The sequence below is a fragment of the Podarcis liolepis genome (genome assembly GCF_965112155.1).
Source record: "Podarcis liolepis genome assembly, chromosome: 7".
NCBI classification, from domain to species: Eukaryota; Metazoa; Chordata; class Lepidosauria; order Squamata; family Lacertidae; genus Podarcis; species Podarcis liolepis.
In genome coordinates, this window is record NC_139561.1 from 95,258,469 (window position 1) to 95,279,145 (window position 20,677).

The 20,677-nt window shown below is 55.8% G+C and overlaps 2 protein-coding genes across 4 annotated transcripts in view; one reads left to right on the forward strand and one right to left on the reverse strand.

Moving 5' to 3' along the window:
* The window catches only part of SPTBN4 (spectrin beta, non-erythrocytic 4), a 100,584-nt gene extending 97,401 nt beyond the window's left edge, over positions 1 to 3,183 (reverse strand). For 2 of the 3 annotated variants that reach the window (XM_083516085.1, XM_083516083.1), the window contains exon 1: positions 3,070 to 3,183. The gene's annotated coding sequence lies outside the window, so the exon portion shown is untranslated. Of the gene's footprint in view, positions 1 to 2,521; positions 3,029 to 3,069 lie in introns of those variants that run through there. The other variant, XM_083516084.1, reaches the window with a different exon arrangement.
* Positions 3,184 to 3,878: 695 nt separating this feature from the next.
* On the forward strand, positions 3,879 to 19,427 carry BLVRB (biliverdin reductase B). The gene is made up of 5 exons (XM_083516369.1): positions 3,879 to 4,372; positions 15,527 to 15,688; positions 15,791 to 15,880; positions 17,739 to 17,870; positions 18,499 to 19,427. Exons 1-5 carry the CDS (start codon positions 4,288 to 4,290, stop codon positions 18,660 to 18,662), a joined length of 633 nt encoding a protein of 210 aa, XP_083372495.1. The 5' UTR covers positions 3,879 to 4,287; the 3' UTR covers positions 18,663 to 19,427.
* The last annotated feature ends 1,250 nt before the right edge of the window (positions 19,428 to 20,677 follow it).

Genomic DNA, 20,677 nt, shown 5'->3' on the forward strand with positions numbered 1-20,677 from the left:
GTTCAGACCCCTGGGCTCTCACTTGTGGGGTCCCTCAGGTTTCCATCCTCTCCCCCATGCTTTTTAACATCTACATGAAGCCTCTGGGAGAGATCACCAGGGGGTTTGGGCTGGGTGTTCATCAGTATGCCGATGATACCCAGCTCTACCTCTCCTTTAAATCAGAACCAGTGAAGGCGGTGAAGGTCCTGTGTGAGTGCCTGGAGGCGGTTGGAGGATGGATGGTGGCTAACAGATTGAGGTTGAATCCTGACAAGACAGAAGTACTGTTTTGGGGGGACAGAAGGTGGGCAGGTGTGGAGGACTCCCTGGTCCAAAATGGGGTAACTGTGCCCCTGAAGGACCAGGTGTGCAGCATGGGAGTCATTTTGGACTCACAGCTGTCCATGGAGGTGCAGGTCAATTCTGTGTCTAGGGCAGCTATCTCCCAGCTCCATGTGGTATGAAGGCTGAGACCGTATCTGCCTGCGGACAGCCTCGCCAGAGTGGTGCATGCTCTGGTTATCTCCTGCTTGGACTACTGCCACACGCTCTATGTAGGGCTCCCTTTGAAGGTGACCCGGAAACTACAACTGATCCAAAATGCGGCAGCTAGACTGGTGACTGGGAGCAGCCACTGAGACCACATAACACCGGTCTTGAAAGATCTACATTGGCTCCCAGTGCATTTCTGAGCACAACACAAAGTGTTGGTGCTGACCTTGAAAGCCCTAAACGGCCTCAGTCCAGTATACCTGAAGGAGCATCTCCACCCCCATCGTTCTGCCCAGACACTGAGGGCCTTCTGGTGGTTCCCTTCCTGCGAGAAGCCAAGTTACAGGGAACCAGGCAGAGGGCCTTCTCGGTGGTGGCGCCTTCCCTGTGGAACACCCTCCCACCAGATGTCAAAGAGAAGAACAACTACCAGACTTTTAGAAGACATTTGAAGGCAGTCCTGTTTAGGGAAGCTTTTAATGTTTAATGTATTTTAATACTTTGTTGGAAGCCACCCAGAGCAGCTGGGGAAACCCAGCCAGAAGGCCGGGGTATAAATAAATTATTATTATTATTATTATTATTATTATTATTATTATTATTATTATTAGTCAACAGTGTGATGCAGCTGCAAAAAAAGGCTAATGCTATTCTAGGCTGCAACAACAGAAGTGTCCAGATCAAGGGAAGGAAGAGCCCCACTCTCTTCTGCCTTAGCCAGACCACACCTAGAATACTGTGTCCAACATGAGGGAAGCCTCAAAGGCAACTGGGATGACTCTGGCCAGTGGCCACCTAGTCCAGCAACCTCTTCTCACAGCGGCCAGCCAGAAACCTGCAAGCAGGATCCAAGCCCAAGATCCCTCTCCCCTCCCCCCGTTTCCAGCAACTGGGATCCAGAGGCAGGAGGAGAAGGCAATGGGATCCCTCCTGGCAAGCGAGGAGCAGGGCAGAAAGAGGCCTTCACAACAGCTCTGCAAGGCAGACCAGTCTGAAGCTGGTCTCAAGTCGTAAAAAATCATAATTTGTCTCGGGTAATAATTGGCAGTATGACTGGGAGTCCTAACTAGCAAAATTTCTATACAGTACTGCTTGATTGTACATTACATTATATACTGCTTGACTGTACATTAAGCTGTTTTTGTTTTCAAATTATACTGTATTGTATTGTATTGTATTGTACACACACACACACACACACACACACACACTACAATTGCCCATTGAAAAGTTCCAGGCATCTTGGGTGAAGGGAAAATGGCCTGGCCTGCCTTCAAGCAGACCTGATATGCTTTGGACTACAACTCCCATCATGCAGGGCATGCACTGGCTGGGGCTGATGGGAATTGTAGTCCAAAGAATCTGGAGGCCCCCCCAGGTTGACCAAAGTCCAGATCTAATGGTGTTGACTTCAGTTAATAACTTATCTAACCAAACAGTTGATGCAAGTAAATAGCTGTAAGAACAGGGAAAGTACTGGCATAGCCAAGGGGGAGGCAGCGCTCCCCATCAAGGAAAACAATAGAAATACTTAAACTGACTGACCAATCATGTTGGTTCTGCCTCCCAACAAAGTCCTGCCCCCCCCCAACAAAAATCCTGGCTCCACCCATGAGGAGACGAGCCTGCCTCCTGGATCAGGCCCCTTACTCCAGGATCCTGTACTCACAGTGGCCAACCAGATCCCTGTGGGAAATTGGCAGGTTGGATGCAGCCTGCTCACCCATTTAGCTATTTAAAAACCCCATATATTTCCGGAATAATAGAAAGCCCAGCGTCTAAGCCCTGCTATTTCCAGGAACTTAAAGCTCAGCTTTTTAAAACGCTGAAGCCTCAGATTTGTCTGGGCCCAGAGGGAGGGCTGGTCCATGATCCTCTTGCACGACCCTTGGGGAGCCCCCCGTGGGGCTTGGGCTTCTTGGAGGATGGGGGGGGGGACATGAACAATCCCTAGAAAGGGGAGGCAAGAGGGAAGGGCAGCTTGTCCCCCCCCCTTCTGCAGCGCTGCAGGCGCGCCTCCATCCCGGCACCATCTTTGGGCACTGACCCGAGGACTGCAGGTGCTGCTGGGCCCCGATCCTGCTGGGGTGGAGCGAGGGGGGCAAGGACTGAGCAGGGCCTTCTCCTCCGGCCTTGCCCTTCTGCCTGGCAGGGATGGAGAGGCGTCCGCTGACCATTCCCGGCCACAGCTTTTTGGGGACTCCGGTGCCATTCCGAGGCGAAAGGACATGTCGCCAAGCACGCGCTGGTCCAGCCGGGGCGGCCTGTCCTCCGCCGCCGGGAGAAGAAAACTGGGGGGTGGGATATTGGAGTGGGGGAGAGCGCCTGCAGCCCCTGCCCTCCTTTGGGCAGACCAAAAGCATCACACCATGGACAGCTCCCGAAGCAAGTCCCTTCCCGTCTCCAAACGTAGGACCAGACCCCCCCCCCTCCGTCCCCAAAGATAAGGCCAACCCCAAATATAGGACCAGCCCCCCCATCCACCGAAACTGAGCCATTTTGGGATTTTGGGGTGGCGGGGTCGGGTGTCTAACTCCTTTTCTGGATCCCCTTCGCATGGAAGCGCTTTGCATGACCAGGACCCCCGCGACTTACCTCCCCAAGTGCCCCGACGGCGCGGAGAAGCGTCCCACGGCCTCGCCCCGCCCGGTGGTGGTGGCGGCGGCGGCGCTGCTCAGTGGCTGCGGGAGGCGAGCGGAGTCCGGCGGCGGAGGCCCCCGGCGCAGCCCCGCAGCATCATCCGCCGCAGCCAATCCCGGGGCTCCGCTCCGTCCCGGTCCCGCGCCCGCCTCGCCCCGCCGCTGCCCGGAGCGCTCGCCAGGCAGGCAGGCAGGCAGGGAGACGGGCGCGCACGCGGGCGCGGACCCAAGGAGGCTGTCGGGGGGCGCGCGCCCCGGGGGGAGCAAGGCACAAAGGAGGGCGCGCCCGGGCGAGCGGTCACCTTGGGCCCGTCCTTCGGCTCGCCGGCCGAGCGGCTCCCGCTCCCTCCAGCCGGGCACCGGCGCGCATGGCGGGCCCTCCTCCCGGAGTGGGGGGGGGGGGAGAAGGGGGTCTTGGATGGAGAGAGGGCCGGCGGGGAGGGCGGCGTGTCTGATTCAGCCGGGGATCCTCCTCGTCCAGGGCTGCTTCGCCCCGGCGCTGGCGGAGAGGCAGGTACCGGAGGGTCGTCGATGGGAGGGGGCGGCTGCTGGGGGTCTTTGTCGGAGTGGTTTGCGACCAGGGAGCCCGGAGGCCCTTTGGGGAGCAGCGGGCAGCGGAGGAGGGCGCGCCCGCCGCCCCGCCGCCGAGAGGCCGGCGCCCAGCCCCGCCAGCCGCGCCTGGCACGCTTCACACGAGCGCCGAACCCGCAAGCTGGCGAAAGGCGCCCCACCCACCGGCGCCAGGCTCGCTTTGCATGGCGGGGCGGATCTCCCAGCAGCCCTCGCGGGGGCTCCCGCTCCCCCCTCACCCCCGCATTTGGGGGGCGAGCAGAGGGTCGCCAACGTCCCCCCTCCAGCTGCGCTCCTGTGCTTTGCGCTCCGGCTGCGCGCGGGAGTGGGAGACGGGCTTCTCCGCCTTGCTTGGCATTCCTTCTGAAAGCCGTCTGAAGGCACGGGAGCAGCGCCGAGGCGGGGGCTTGTGCAGGGAGCCCCCTTTTCTTCTCCTCCCGTGGCGCCCGTCGAGGGAGCCCCGGCTGAGCGCGCGAGCGAGCCAGCGACGCGCCGCCCCCGGCCTCTCCGGTCCTGCCTTCCCGGGCGGAGCTCCGGGCGGAAGGGCTGGCCGCTGGCGGGCGGAGGCGGGCGGCCGACGGGCGGAGAAGGGAAGGAGTCCGGCATGGCCGCAGCCTGCAAAAGGATCGCCATCTTCGGCGCCACCGGCATGACTGGCCTGGCCACCCTGGCGCAAGCCGTCGAAGCTGGTGAGAGGCGGGGGAGGGCGGCGGAGGGAGGGAACCCCGTCCCGCACAGCCCCCCAGCCTGGCGACGCGGCCCGGCTGCCGCCCCTCGGGCGCCCGTGGGGGGACCCTGCCGTCCACGGCCCCCGCTGGTCGGAGCGCAGCTGCCGCCCCCTCGCGCCGGGGCGGCTTTCCTGGCCGGGGGCGGAGAGCGAGAAGCTCCCCAACCTGTTGTTAATGATTTCCCAATGGCTGCGCCGCTTTCGTCCTCCTGGCGAGAGCCCGGCAGGGACGGCGTTGTCAGAGGGAGAGAGAAGCTCCCTCCTGGCTGAGGTGCGAGGCCGTCGCTGCCCCTTGCGCACCCACGGGGTGGCTTGGACCCATTTCAGTGCAGGAATAAGCAAGGAGAGGTGCCTCTGTGCCCCCAGGACCTAATCCTTTCCTTGCTGCATTTATATCCCCGCTTATTCCTCCAAGGAGCGCAGTGTGGTGCGCAGGATTCTCCCAGCCCGCATTTAATCCCCACAAGAAGCCTGCGAGGTAGGCGAAGGCGGAGAGAGGCAGGGGCTGGGTGCCAGTTGAGCTTCATGGCTGAGCAGGAGGTGGGAGGGAGCTGAACTCCGGTATCCCCCAGGTCCTCGTCTGACACACTAACCACTAGGCCACACTGCTTCCCAGCATTCTTAATAGAATTCTTTTTTCTCCCTGCCCCTTAACCAGCCAGCTGTTCCCTCCCACCTTGTGCACTGAGAGATAAAGAGAAGGTGGGGTTGTTATCAGAAGTGGCCAGGAGACGGTTGCTGCTGTTGGTGTTACTGGAGGGCCGGGTGGAGGAGCAGATTTGGCCCCTGCCGCAAGAGGAGCCTGGGCCTTTGCGGGCGAACTTGTGTGTCCAGGCAAGGCTGAGCTCCTTTGTGCAGCAACGACAACCCTGCAGAGCAGAGCCTTGTGTCCGGGGCCAGGAGAGTGTCCAGCTTAAGTGTCCCCTTCCTTTGGCCACCTGGGCTGACCAACTGGGCCACCGCCACTGCTTTGCTCCTTCTGGCCTTCAGGGGCCACACAGCCCAAAAGGACCCAAAAGAACTTGGGGTTCTGCCAAAGCTCCCTTTGCAGCTCAGCAACAGCCCAAACAGCAGCAGCAGCAGCAGCAGGTGGGTGGGGAGACCTTGCCCAGACTTGATCGGATCTTGCTCCACCTGAGATTCTCCTGACAGAAACCCTCAGGCAGGTCTCTCTCTCACCCTCTGGGTGGGTGCCAGGCTGGGTGTCCTGCTGCCGCAGTGCCAACGCTCGTGCCAGGACAGCCAGGGAAGTTCCTCTGGCCAGCCGGGGTTGCCACATTGGTGGGAACTATTTTGGGGAGGAACGCATCTCCGAGAAGGTAATGCTTGGGGTGATCAGGTGGCCCAAGAATCATAGAATGGTCGAGTCGGAAGGGGCCCCAGGGTCATCTAGTCCAACCCCCTGCAATGCAGGGGTCTCAGTGACGTGTGGCCCCCCAACCTCTGCTTGAAAACCTCCAAGGAAGGAGAGTCCACCGCTTCTGCTGGGAGTCTGTTCTGCTGTCAGCCCTTCCTGTCAGAAAGTTCTTCCTGATGTTGAGTTGGAATCTTCTTGCCTGTCATTCGAGTCATTGGTTTCGCTCCTCCCCTCCAGTGCAGGAGAAAACAAGCTCCTCTCCATCTTCTGTTCTCCAGTCTGAACATCCCCAGGCCCTCAACTATTCCTCACAAATAGGACTTAGTTTCCAAATAATAATAATAATAATTTACTATTTATACCCCGGCCATCTGGCTGAGTTTCCCCAGCCACTCTGGGCGGCTCCCAATCGAGTGTTAAAACAATACAGCATTAAGTATTAAAAACTTCCCTAAACAGGGCTGCCTTCAGATGTCTTTTAAAGATAGAATAGCCTCTTGTTTCCTTCACATCTGCTGGGAGGGCGTTCCACAGGGCGGACGCCACCACCGAGAAGGCTCTCTGTCTGGTTCCCTGTAACCTCACTTCTCGCAGTGAGGGAACCACCAGAAGGCCCTCGGAGCTGGACCTCAGTGTCCGGGCTGAGCAATGGAGGTGGAGACGCTCCTTCAGGTCTACTGGGCCTTTGAGGCCGTTTAGGGCTTTAAATGTCAGCACCAACACTTTGTGTTGTGCTCAGAAATGTACTGGGAGCCAATGCAGATCTCTCAGGACCGGTGTTATGTGGTCTCGCTCCTAGTCACCAGTCTAGCTGCCGCATTCTGGATTAATTGCAGTTTCCGGGTCACCTTCAAAGGGAGCCCCACATGGAGAGCGCATGGCAGAAGTCCAAGCAGGAGGTAACTAGAACATGCACCACTCTGGTGAGATAGTCTGCGGGCAGGTAGGGTCTCCTCCTGCTCACCAGGTGGAGCTGGTAGACAGCTGCCCTGGACACAGAATTGACCTGCACCTCCATGGACAGCTGTGAGTCCAGAATGAGTCCCACTTGTTCCTTCAGGGGCACAGTTACCCTATTCAGGACCAGGGAGTCCTCCACACTCACTCACCCCCTGTCCCCCCAAAACAGTACTTCTGTCTTGTCAGGATTCAACCTCACTCTGTTAGCTGCCATCCATCCTCCAACCACCTCCAGGCACTCACACAGGACCTTCACCGCCTTCACTGGTTCTGATTTAAAGGAGAGGTAGAGCTGGGTGTCATCTGCATACTGATGAACACCCAGTCCAAACCCCCTGATGATCTCTCCCAGCGGCTGCATGTAGATGTTGAAAAGCATGGGGGAGAGGATGGAAACCTGAGGCACCCCACAAGTGAGGGCCCAGGGATCTGAACACTCATCCCCCAACCCCACTTTCCAAACCCCTTATCCTCTTGCTTCCCCTCGTGGGGCCAGTGAAAGGGACCCCAATGCAAGGCAGGAATCCCTGACGGAGGGCCATCCAGCCCTCAGAAAGGTCTACCCTTGGTTCAGATCCCGTCCTGCCGCCCTTGCCTCCCACCTTCCTGTTCCCTTTCCCACTTCCCCTTGGAAGCTCTGCCCCACCAGCACAGCCTGTGGGGTCACCCTGGGGCAAGGGCCTTCCTCTTTGGCCTGGTGCAGCACGTGCCGCAGGATTCGGCCTTTGCCCTCGGCTGCTTTCCAAAATGCTGACACACAAACAGCAATGGCTCTTTGCAATCAATAGTTCTGTGGACCAGGGAGAGGAGAGGCAGGGACTCCCGACTGAATACTCAAGGGAGCGCGGCTGAGATGTGACGCCGCTGTTGAATTCAGCCTTAGGAAAAGAGAACATTCTCAGAAAATAAATAAGAGGATTAGCTGAAAGAAAGTTGAGAGGTGGCGTGTGGAAAGAGGGGCAAAATTCAACTGGGAAAACCTGTCTGAAGCGCATAGTGCGAAGGGGCGGAGGAAGCCTGGGGGAAGATGCCAGCATGGTTCAATAGCAAAGTCAAGGAAGTAGGACCAAGCAGAGCAATAAGGACATACTACTTTAAAAATAGCACAAGCAATATTAAAACTAGATGCATAGGTGCAATATTTGTTTTTTGTTTTCCAATCCATGGACCAATTCCCAACCAGAGTTTTAAGCAAGAAGGGATTTGAGGAGCGAATAGCTTCAGGGTGGGGCGTGTGGTTCTTTCTGACTGTCTGTTAAATCCCCGGCTGCTGCCTTCCTGCGTTTAGTGTGACTAAGGGGGGGGGGGGCACCTGGTGCCAAAAGGCAAAGGGAGCAGTGCAGGGGAGGGGCAGAGAAAATGCTTCTGCTGATTCAAAGAGGATATCGCTCAGTCTCTCCTGGGGGCGTTTAAAAGAAAAGTGGACAAGGAACGAAATGGAGGGTGGAGCTAGTGGCAGCATAGCGTTAGTTTCTGGTGCCCTGGGTGGGGGGGCTGGTGCTGAGTGGGGGGGCATGTGTGTGCAGGGCGGGGGGGGCACCAGCCCACCCCTTGCCGCCAGAGTGACCCCACCCCCACCGGAGCAAAACGGGGCCACCCTGAGCTGCCTGCCAGGCCATGTACAGGGAGTCCGGCTGGTCAACATGGCCATGGGGGGGGCATGGGCATAGCTGGGATTTTTGTTGGGGGGAGGCATAGCCAACATGACTGGTCAGTTAAGTATTTCTATTGTTTTATTTGATCCGGGGAGCAGCTGCCCCCTGGTTACTCCCATGCTTGGCGGGCAGAGAGGAGCACCGGACTGGGGGCGGCTGGTTCGCCCTCAAAAATTGTGTGCCCGAGGCCATGGCCCCCCTGTGCCCCCCCCACACACTACACCCCTGGACGGAGCAACTTCCTGCCTGAGCAGTTCAGAAACAGAGCCGGCCCTGGAAGGCAGAAAAAGGGAAATGAGAGGGAGAAAGAGGAGAATGGCCTCTTCCTTTCTCCTGCACCTTGCACTGGATCAGCTGAGGGCGGGCAGAAGTGGCGGAGGCTGCCTTGCCAGGGCTCCCTGCCAGAGAGGGAGGCTGCAGGGCTGCTCAGTCCCAGCTGCTGGAAGGAGAGAGGCCTCTGGTGCTCGAATCTTGCAGTGCCGGATTGGCATATAAGCGAAACAAGCAATAGCTTAGGGCCCCACTCTCTTGGGAGCCCCCCAGAAATTTAAAGGGGGGGACTGGATGTAGATTTCCAAAATATAAGTTTTTTAAAAATCAAATAAAACCTACTTACAGCAACTGTGTGTTGTGTCGGCTCCTAGGATGTAAGTCATGGGCCCCACCTGCTAGCCTGCTCCCCCAAATATCCCTGGTTTGCTCCTTTCTATATGTAGGGTGCCGGCATTCTGCATGGACTGCTTGCAGGGCAACATGGGCAAAGGGCTTCAGATACCTATTCAGTCCATAAATTACCATCTAGCATCTATTCAACACAAAAAAGTGATGATTTGTTGTGAACAAAGGACAGCTGGACATATCAAGGGCCCCATTGCCTTCAGGAGCTGAGGGCCGCATCAAACCTCAACCCGGCCCTGCTTGCAGGGGCCCCAGAGGCACCTGCCCCCCCCTGTGAGAACGGGAGGCAGGACTGGGCAGGGGGGCAGTGGCCTGATTCAGCAGGACTGGGTTTCATTTCATTTCACTTTTAATTTGTATTCTGCCTTTCTATTTTACAATACCCAAGGTGGTTTACAAGCTGCAGAAGCAAAGAATGTACACCTTATAACCAGCTAATCCAATACAAAAATGCAATAATAAAACATAACTTTAAAATAAGCAACTTATATAAAAAAGTAATATTCAATAATCCATTAGAATAGTATAGAATAATATAAGCATATAAAAATTAAACAGAAATTCACTCTTAACAGTTACTGTTATGTAGTGTAGTTTCACCCTGGGCCAACAGGGGGATACTGTATATAGTTTTCACTCAGGTCTGTAGATAGTTTTCACTCAGGTCCGCGGCAGTTATTTTAGGCGGGAACTCTGGGCTGTGGTGGTTACAATGTTGACAGCCGGCTGCCTATAAATACAGGCCGGCTGAGCTGTTCTCAGTCAGTTTTTATTCCAGCTTACCACAATAAAGAGCTACTTGAAGAAATTGCTGTGCCGGCTGCTATGTCAACCCACGACTTAACACTGGCGACGAAGGTGGGATTGATGGACATCAGAGCACAGCCAGATGCGGCCAGCCTCTGAACTGAGCTGAATCACTGAGCTGAATCACAGAGCGAAATCACTGAGCGAAATCACTGGGCAGAACCAATTCAGAGCTGACTGTTCTGGCTAGAGCACTGTGTTCCATCCATCGCCCTTCACGCCGGCATCGGAATCATGGCTTCACTTGTGCCTCTACCGCCGTTTGCGCCAGCCTCTGAATCATGGGACTCCTACCTCGCTCGGTTCGACTGCTACCTCCAAGCCAACGAGCTGACAGCAGTATCAAAGGATCGGAAGCGGGGCCTATTCCTCAGCCTCTGTGGGCCTGAGGTGTTTGAGACGGCCCGAGCGTTGGTTGCGCCTGAAGCAGTCCAGGCAACACCATGGGACACGATCCAAGAGAAGCTCCGCAACCACTACGCACCAAAGCCGTCCAAGATTGCTGCCCGCCATGCGTTCTACCACCGGAACCAGGCAGAGGGGGAGTCAATCAACAACTACACCACCGCCCTGCGACAGGCTGCAATGCACTGTGAGTTCCGAGACTTAGACGATGCCCTGATGGATCGAATCGTCTGCGGGGTCCGGGACATCCATCTGCAACGGCGTCTCCTAGCCAAGCCAGACCTCACGCTACAGAAAGCCATTGAGGAGGCTGTGGCCTCAGAAGCTGCTGAACGCTCCGCCCAGGAGATCCGCAAGTCCAGCAGCCCGCGTCTTGCTAGGGAGCCAGTTCCGGTGCATCATGAAGAGGCCAGCAGTGAGGAGGCATCCTCCAGTGAAGACGATGACGTGCACCAGACAAAGCGGGAGCGCAGGAAGTTCCAACAGAAGTCCAAGGGCCAACCGGAATGTGCTGGCTGCGGAGGCAACCATTCCCGTGCCAAGTGTCGATTCAGAGACGCCATCTGTAGGAAGTGTTCCAGAAGGGGCCACATCGCTAAGGTCTGCCGATCGGCTCCGTCTGACACCCCCCCTTCATCGACTCGCAAGTCCAAGTCTTCACTCCAGTCTGCCAAGGAAAGTTGTTTCGCTCTCACCAACTGCCGCTGCCCGTCTGGAACCACGATTGGCCAAACCGACTCGACTACGCGACGCAAGCTGAACGTCACGGTGCTCATTGAAGGAGCTCCATGTGACATGGAGATAGACACCGGGTCTGCCCTGTCCATCGTGTCATGGAGCACCATCAAAAGACTGGTACCCAGAGTGTCCAAAAGGCAACTCGACTCTCACCGCGTACACCTGAGAGACTACCAGGGAAACGACATTCCCGTGGTAGGCGTTGGCCGGTTCCGGATCGCCTTCAAGGATTTTTCGGGCCTGCTCCGGTTGGTGGTGGTCGAAGGTCAGCGGCCAAGCCTCCTAGGGCTAGACTGGTTTGATGCCCTCGGCCTGGAAGTCACCGGCATCAACTGCATCTCTAACGCAGAGACTGAGGGTCTGGTCAAAGACTTTGCCGAGGTTTTTGACGGCACCTTGGGCCAATATACAGGTACGCCCATCTCCTTTAGCCTTGATCCACAAGTCGCCCCCATCAAGCTAAAGCCACGCCGGGTTCCCTTTGCTCTCAAGGCTAAGGTGGACGAACAACTGGACAAACTGATTGCCCAAGGAGTTTTGGAGCCGGTTGACCACGCAAAGTGGGAAACCCCCATCGTCACGCCTGTCAAGCCAGATGGGTCGGTGAGAATCTGCGCTGACTACAAGTGCACGATCAACAAGGCACTTCAGCAGCATGCTTATCCGGTTCCTGTTGTCCAACACCTGCTGCATTCCCTGGGTGAGGGGAAGGTCTTCGCTAAGCTGGACCTTGCCCAAGCCTATCAACAACTGCCAGTTGATGATGCCACTGCTGAAGCCCAGACGATCGTCACCCACCGGGGGGCATTCCGTTGCCGCCGGTTGCAGTTCGGGGTGAGTGTGGCTCCTGGCATCTTCCAAAGCCTTATGGAGCGTCTCCTGCAAGGGCTTCCAGGCGTGGTACCATATTTTGATGACGTCTTGGTGTCTGCAGACTCACACCAGCAGCTGTTCGAGCGCCTCTGTGCCGTGCTGACCAGGTTCCAGGAGGCCGGGCTCAAGGTAAAGAGGGAGAAGTGCCAGATCGCCGTTCCACAGGTAGAGTTCCTGGGCTATCTTATCGATGCCTCCGGTCTTCATCCAACCACATCCAAGATCCGCGCTATCCAGCAGGCCCCCACCCCAAAGAACAAAACGGAGTTGCAGGCATTCCTGGGGCTGCTGAACTTTTATAACATGTTCCTGCCCCACAAAGCCACAGTGGCTGAGCCTCTTCACCGACTCCTTAGCACTAAGACGCCTTGGGCCTGGGGTCATCGGGAGACGGCGGCCTTCAACGCGGTCAAGGCTCTCCTTTCTTCAGACAGTGTGCTGGTACAGTACAGTGAATCCAGGCCGCTGGTCCTTGCCTGCGACGCCTCACCTTTTGGCATCGGTGCTGTCCTTAGTCACCGTTTTCCAGATGGAAGAGAAGCACCGCTCGCCTACTTTTCCAGGACACTATCTCCGACGGAACGGAATTACAGCCAGCTCGACAAGGAGGCATTGGCACTTGTGGCTGGAGTGAAGAGGTTCCATGAATACCTCTATGGCAGGACTTTTGACCTCATCACTGACCACAAGCCACTCCTGGGCCTCCTCGCCGGTGATCGTCCAACTCCACCGGTCCTCTCACCACGCATGCTGCGATGGACTGTTTTCCTGGCTGCCTACCACTACCGGCTCATCCATCGCCCGGGGAAATCGATGGGCCATGCCGACGCCCTCAGCCGTTGCCCTCTTCCAGCATTTGTGGAAGACCCGGCTCCAGCTTCATCGCTCCTTCTGATTGAGGATCTTCCGGCAGCGCCTGTATCGGCTGCCACTGTGGCCTCCGCATCTGCCCAGGATCGCACCATCAGCCGGGTGCTCAACTGGGTGTGGAGGGGGTGGCCACAAGGGCCTTTTGCATCGGAGTTCCAGCCCTTCGCAACCAGACAACATGAACTCTCAGCTCATCGCAGCTGCCTGCTGTGGGGAGACCGCGTCGTGATTCCCCAGGGACTCCGTCAGCGCGTCCTGGAGTCTCTGCACGTTGGCCACCCGGGAATTGTCAAAATGAAGGCGTTGGCTCGGTGTTACGTCTGGTGGCCTAATATGGACGATGCCATCACGGCCTGGGTGTCCGCCTGTCAAGCGTGCCAGGAGTCGAGGCCTGCACCACCGGCAGCTAAGGGACACACCTGGGAGACGCCAAAGACACCCTGGTCGAGGGTGCACATCGATCTGGCTGGCCCCTTTCACGGCCGGACCTTTATGGTAGTGGTGGACGCCTATTCCAAATGGCTGGAGGTCGCCCTGATGCCCTCCACCACTACCGAAGCTGTCATCCGGGTGCTGCGAGGCCTGTTTGCAACGCATGGGTGTCCTGATGTCCTTGTCTCTGACAACGGACCGCAGTTCACGTCAGGCACGTTTGAGCGGTATCTTTTGGGACTGGGCATCCGCCATGCCCTAACGGCACCCTTTCATCCATCCAGCAACGGGCAAGCGGAAAGAATGGTGCGCTCGACAAAAGAGGCACTGGCGCGCCTGGACCGGGGAGACTGGCATGAGCGGGTCGCCGAATACTTGTTCGTGCAACACATCACCCCTCATGCGGCCACAGGGAGGAGTCCTGCTGAACTGCTTATGGGCCGCCGCCTCAGGTCACCGCTCGACCGGCTACACCCAGACTTTGCCGTGGCTGAACCCCCAGGCTGTGCCAACGCACCACGGTCATTTGTCCCAGGAAACCAGGTCTTTGCCCGGAACTATGTGGGGGACATCCCTTGGGTGCCAGCCACAGTAGTGGGAGTCACTGGACCTCGCTCGTACCAGGTGGCACTCGAAGACGGACGCTTGTGGCGACGGCACATAGACCAGCTTAGGCGCAGGGTTGCGGACTTGGACACTACTGAGGTGCCCCCAACTGCGCTTGCGGCTCCAGAAGAGACACGTACAGATGGCGAGGCCCCACCTACACCTCCCTCGCAAACTGCCAGCGTGGAGCCGAACCAAGCCGTTTCAGAACAGACTCAGACCACTCCACTTGCGGAGGCTCCACCCACAGCAGCGGATCCAGGGGAGTTGGTTCCAACGCCACCTAGGGTCGCACCACAGCCTCAGCGAGAACTGTGTGGCCCTCCGGACTTGGCTACCAGTCCCCGGCGGTCTGGCAGAGTTTCCAAGCGCCCAACGTATTTAAAGGACTATGTTGTTGGACAGGTATCACTGTTGGTCTAAGTATGGGAAATGTAACCGATATGCTTTTGTGCTTATTTGAACCATTACGCGTAGTGCTGTATATAAGGAAACCATTACGATTGTAACTAACGCCTTATCTCGGTGGGGAGGGGTGTTATGTAGTGTAGTTTCCCCCTGGGCCAACAGGGGGATACTGTATATAGTTTTCACTCAGGTCTGTAGATAGTTTTCACTCAGGTCCGCGGCAGTTATTTTAGGCGGGAACTCTGGGCTGTGGTGGTTACAATGTTGACAGCCGGCTGCCTATAAATACAGGCCGGCTGAGCTGTTCTCAGTCAGTTTTTATTCCAGCTTACCACAATAAAGAGCTACTTGAAGAAATTGCTGTGCCGGCTGCTATGTCAACCCACGACTTAACAGTTACAATAAATAATTTCTAAACTAAAAAAATTGTCCAGTAGCACCTTAGAGACCGACTAAGTTTGTTCTTCGTATGAGCTTTCGTGTGCATGCACACTTCTTCAGATACCTAAGGTGCTACGGGACATTTTTTAAATATATATTTCTACTGCGTCAGACCAACACGGCTGCCTACCTGAATTTCTAAACCATAATCAATAAAAACAATGGCAAGTTGCAGTGCATAAAATAATGCAATACAAATTGAGAAGCCGAGACTGGAGGGGGGGGGGCAAGGCCTTGCCTGGTGAAGTCTCTCCCCTTGGACTGAGTGTGGTGCTGATAAGACCAAGGTTGCTGGTTCGATCCTTGTAGGGGAGAGCTGCTGCATATTCCTGCTTAGCAGGGGGTTAGAGTAGACCAGACGTGTTCGACAGGTAGATCGCGGGTGTGTTCCAGGTCGATTGCGGCAATTAAATAGTGATCTCCTGGGTTCTCCTGATGGATCGCTGCCCTATGTCACATCGCTGCTGCAGCTGAGAAAGCTTGTATTCCCAGGGGCCGGGTCAGAGTGGAGGAATCAGGGAGGGCGGTAGGCAGGAGCGATTTCATAACCCCCCCCCCCAAAAAAGCTGAACAGGTTTCGCCAATCCTTCCCCAAAAAAGCTCAGCAACCCTGGGCAACCCTCCCCACCAAAAGCTTGACAATGGGTAGATCACTGCCAGTTTTATTCTACTGGAAGTAGATCTCTAGAGAGCTGGACGTCCCTGGACTGGGTGCTCCTCAGGGTCTCCTCCGACTCTACAGTTCTCTGATTCTATGATTTCCCTTCTGTTCCTCCTTCCCGCTGCGCCTCCGGAGCTTGAGAGTGGAGGCCGGGAGTCCTGGGCTCCTCCTGCCCCCTTGCTGGCTGCCTCCGACCCCCAGGCCTCATCCTGCCTCTCTCTCCAGGCTACCAGGTGACGGTGCTGGTGCGGGACCCGGTCCGGCTGCCGCCAGAGCCCCACCCGGCGCAGGTGGTGGTGGGGGACGTCCTGAACCCGGCGGACGTCGACCGAGCCGTGAAGGGGCAGGACGCTGTGATCGTCATCCTGGGCACCCGCAATGACCTCAGTAGGCAAAGCTGCCCCCTCCCTCCCTCCCTCCCCCCGCCTGCCCTGCCCCCTCCCGCGACCCTTGGCTGATCTTCTCCTCCTGCTCTCTCCCTCCCGCCAGGTCCTACCACCATGATGTCTGAAGGCACCCGGAACATTGTGGCGGCCATGAAATCCCACGGCATCCGCAAAGTCGTGGTTTGTCTCTCAGGTCAGCTGCTCCAGGCAGAACTTCTCTAAGCCAACAGGGCTATTCTCTTGGTGTTAGAGGAAGCGGAGTAAGATTGTCTTCCATGAACATGGTCTTAACAGTGAGTCCTTAAGTGACTGTGGAGGCCAATTCTGCATCCCCATGTCCTTCCACAGTGGGGACATTGGTTTCTGGGTAGGAGTTGATCCCAGTGAGGGTTTGCCAAGCATGCCTTCCTCTTAGCACGTCTCTCCCTTGCGTCCTGAGTTCAAGTGTCTTCAAAGCCCAGGACACCTTTGACGAAGGCTGTTCTCCAACTGGAGCACTCGCAGGCCAGTGTTTCCCAATTGTCGGTGTTTATACTACATTTTTAGAGATTTGCCTTGAGAGAGTCTTTAAACCTCTTTTGTTGACCACCAGCATTACGCTTTCCATTTTTAAGTTCAGAATAGAGGAGTTGCTTTGGAAGACGATCATCAGGCATCCGCATAACATGACCAGTCCAACGAAGTTGAAGAATCATTGCTTCAACACTGGTGCTCTTTGCTTCTTCCAGTACACTGGCCTTAGTTTGCCTGTCTTCCCAAGTGATGTGTAAAATTTTTCGGAGACACTGTTGATGGAATCTTTTGAGGAGCTGGAGATGGGGCCCAAAATATTACAAATACCAATAGGATGTTTATTTATCTCCTGGCTTTTTTCCTGGATTAGTGGCTTAGGCAAATTAAAACAACAGAGGAGATACAGGAAGTTAAGCATGCATAAAAGGCAATTGTTTAAAAGGAATTAAAGCAATATTTTAAAAACCAAATTTTAAAATACGGGCAACCACCCCTCCCACTTTTGCATGTGACCGCACAGGAAATCAATCAATTCAAATGGTGGGAGAGAGCTGGAAAGAGGCCATCAGTGAGCCAAAAGTCCAGAAATAAAGGTTTAAAAGAAAAAAGAAATAATGGGCTCCGAAATGGCCCCTGGGATCTCTCGCTGCTGTCTCACTGCCTCACGCAGCAGCTGTTGGTTTGGAAGCTGTCTTGCCGTGGGCTCTGCCCTTTCTGGTGCTCTGGAGGCAAAGGTATTTCTGATACCTCTTAAATCACCCTCGTCCCGCGCTCTGATGAGGCTCCCCACGCAGGTGCATGTTGCTTATGGGGGGGCGCCTTTCTCCGCTTGGACCCCCAAGCGCTGCAGGGGAAATGCCCAAAGGCAGCTTGGCATGGTCTTCCTGTGACACTTTGGGCTAGTGGGCCACAGAGAGGAGAAGAGCCAAGTGTGCCTAATAGTTAGAGCCAGGCGCGGTTGCCAGCAACTTGCAGCTCTTCCGTGAGAGCTGAAGTGGGAACGGGGTGCAAGGGGCAGGAGGCAGGGCCAGCAGTTGAGTCGCAATACATTGAAATAAGATGCGGTGACTGTGCGGAAGGTTGGGGCTCCCTGGCAGTGGCCGGGTGGTCTGTAGGCAGACAGTTCACCAGCATCTGGCACAGCTCATTGCAAACACTTCAAGAGGCAGACAAACCTTCACCAAGACCAATGTTGCAGTTTGGGAACGGCTGGGTTAGGGTCTCTTACGATCCCCATAAAGATCCCCAAAGCATAAAATATTACTTAGATTTTCAAAGCCTCTGACAAATCCTTACCGTCACATCTCTGCCCTTCTTCGCATTTTGCAGATGACTCTGGTCCAGGTGGGGCTTGAACTTGGGTGCCCAAGATCAGGTCTCTGCCCGCAGCTCTTGAGCCTTCCTTGACCGGGGGTGTGGGGTGGGGAGCACCCTTGGCCTCTGCCCCCCGCCCTGGGAGAGAGACGGGCGGGGCGCCTGCTGCAGGGTCTGATCCTGCCGCCCAGCTCTCCACTCTCCTTTTCTGGCCTTGCTTGCAGCCTTCCTGATGTGGGACCTGGACAAGGTGCCGGCCAAGCTGCGCCCAGTGACCGAGGACCACATCCGGATGCAGCAGATCCTCAAGGAGTCGGGGCTGGACTGCGTCTACGTCATGCCCCCCCACATCGCAGGTGCGCCTCTGGGCTGTGGGGAGGGCTCTGCAGTGGGGGGAGAGCAGCTCTTCCTCCTTGGTGTGGGCGGGTGTCTGTCTAAGACACACCTCGGCTCATCGGCCTTTCTTTTCTTTCTTCCATTTCTATCCCACCATTTCCCCTCCCAGGAGCTCAAGGTGGTTTGCATCTCACAACCCCCCCCCACAACCCTGCGAGGCAGGCTCAGAGGCTGAGAGATGCAGCAACTGGGCCTCACGGTCACCCAGAGAGCTCTGTTCATGGCCAAGGGGGGGGGGACGTTGAACCCTCCTCTCCCAGGTCCTGCTCCGGCACTCTAACCACTGCACCACCCTGGTTCTGTGTTCCCAACCAAGGATGGTTGACCCCCTCAATGATTTTAAAAACCAGGGAAACCCTGAAAAACATGGCAGCATGAGACACAGATGAAATCCCAAGCACCATTACCGTTTAAACTACACGCCTGTTTTTATTCATCCAAGAAGCTAGGAAGGCTCAGGAGGGGAAGGAGAATTTGCATTGGGGGGGGGGATTTCTGTCTCAGCTGTTGGGTCTTTTGGGGGAGATCCCTCACAGGCTCCATTCCCTGGACCAGCTCACCTGGGCTCTCTTCCTCCTCCTCCTCCAGGTGACCAGCCACTCACCGGCGACTACACGGTGACCGTGGACACGTCCAGCGGCTCCAGAGTCATCTCCAAGCACGACCTCGGGCATTTCTTCCTCAAGTGCCTGGCCACCTCCGAGTACGACGGGAAGAACGTCTACCTCTCCAGGCACTACCCCAAGGAATGAGGCCGGCCGGCCACCGTCGCCCTGTTGGCCTCTCTCTGCCTCTGCGGAGGTCAAGGATGAAGCCTTGTCCCATTGACAAAAGGGAAATTCTCCATCGCTGATGCCGCCCCCTGCACCCGCCCCTCTCTGCCTCGTGTGCTATGAGTGCCTTTCTCCCCTTAACATGAGCCATGGGGGGGTGAGCTGCCCACCCCACGCCCTCCGTGCCACAAAGGCACCTTGACTGGGTTGCTGCATGCCTGTGTTTTCCTGTGTTCAACAGCGGCTGTGCTTGTCCGCTCTCCCCCGCCAGTGTCCTTGTGCAGTGATTTGAGCCGCTATGTTCTCCCCGCCACATCCCAAGAGAAGGGAGCGAGGCTAGGGGGTCCCTGGGGAACGAGGCGCTGCTTGCTTGGTCCCAGAAGTCTCTTATTGGGGTCAGGAATGTGTCAGCTTCAGGAGTACACAGAACTATTGGGCAGAATAGCAGCCTGAGTGGCCAGGACCCATCGGAAGGGAGTGAGGTTTTTGTATTGTAAGACATTATTTAGCTGAAAAGGGATTGATAGATGTATTAAATGGTAAGATTACTAGTCGTTACAGAGCAGTCTGGAATGGGAGTGGCTAAATCATAAAGCATTTGCATTAATGTTAATGGGTAACCTTGCTCTCTCTCTATGGCTATGGAACCTCCTTCCCTCTTCCTTGCTGAAGAGTTCTGTGTAACGGGAAAGCTTACATACTTGTTAACAAAAGTTAATCAAATAAAAAGTATATTTTGACCTATTTCAATCCTTCGGGTCCTGATGTCCCCACTTGGAGCCAGTTGAGAGTTGTATGGATGCGACTGTGGTTGAGCCTTCTGTTCCCAAAGTGGCCAGCCCCATGCCCAGCGCAGGAGCTGAGCACAAGGGCAGCTCTCCCTCCTGCACTTGTCAGCAACTACAGTGGTCCCTTGGTTCTCAAATGCCTTGGTACTCAAACAACTTGGAACCCAAACACTGCAAACCTGGAAGTAAGTGTTCCATTTTGAGTGTTACGCTTCCGATTTGAGTGTTATGCTGAGGTCTCTCTGTTTTTGCTATTTATTTTGTGTTTTGGTATTTGCTGCTCTTTTTGTTTTGTTTTTGGGACTGTGTGGAACCCAGGTCAGCTACTGATTGATTGATTGATTGATTGATTGTGTGACTGCAGTACATTGTTTATTGCTTTCATTTTGTGGATCAGTGGTCTTGTTAGATAGTAAAATTCATGTTAAATTTCTGTTTTAGGGGTGGTTTTTAGAAGTCTGGAACAGATTAATCTGTTTTGCATTACTTTCTATGGGAAAGCACGACTTGGTTTTGGAACGCTTTGGTTTTGAAACAGACTTCCGGAACGGATTAAGTTTGAGAACCAAGGTGCCACTGAGAACGTATTTGGGAGACTGAACTTAGCATTGCAGGGAGTTGGGCGAGATGCCCCTTTGGGTCTCTTCCAGCTCCAGAACCCCACCATTCTCGCTCCCCACCTGAGCCTCCTGCTTCCTGGTCAAGCATGTCTCTTGGCCATTACCCAGGGGAGGGGTGGGCAGAGTTTGGGGCGGGGAGGTGGGGGGGCTGCCTGCCCTGGAGGATCCCCTGCCTTTCGGCTGGATCCACATAAGTACACAAACACACAGGGGCACCTGAGGCCCCGGTGCTGGGGCTTATGGGGGGGGGGAGGGAGAGAGACTTCCTTCGAGTGATTTAGACCCAGCCATTGTCCTCCCTTCCTCACCTGGCACTTTCATGCTCTTCTGTCACAAGGACCAAGCAAGGACAGCCTAGCTGTGCCCACATCCCTTCCTCTTACGGGTTTGGGCTGAAGACCCGGGAAGGCTAAACTGCGTCCCTGAGCTAGGAGACCCTTTATCTGTGCATGAAAGGGCTGGTTTCTGCCAGCAGGTGCCTAGAATCAGAACTGTAGAGCTGAAGGGTCTAACCCACTGCAGGACACAGAGGTGTAAGCGGGAAAGTGTGCAGGTTGGGTTTAAATACGTGTTTTGGCCATTGTCT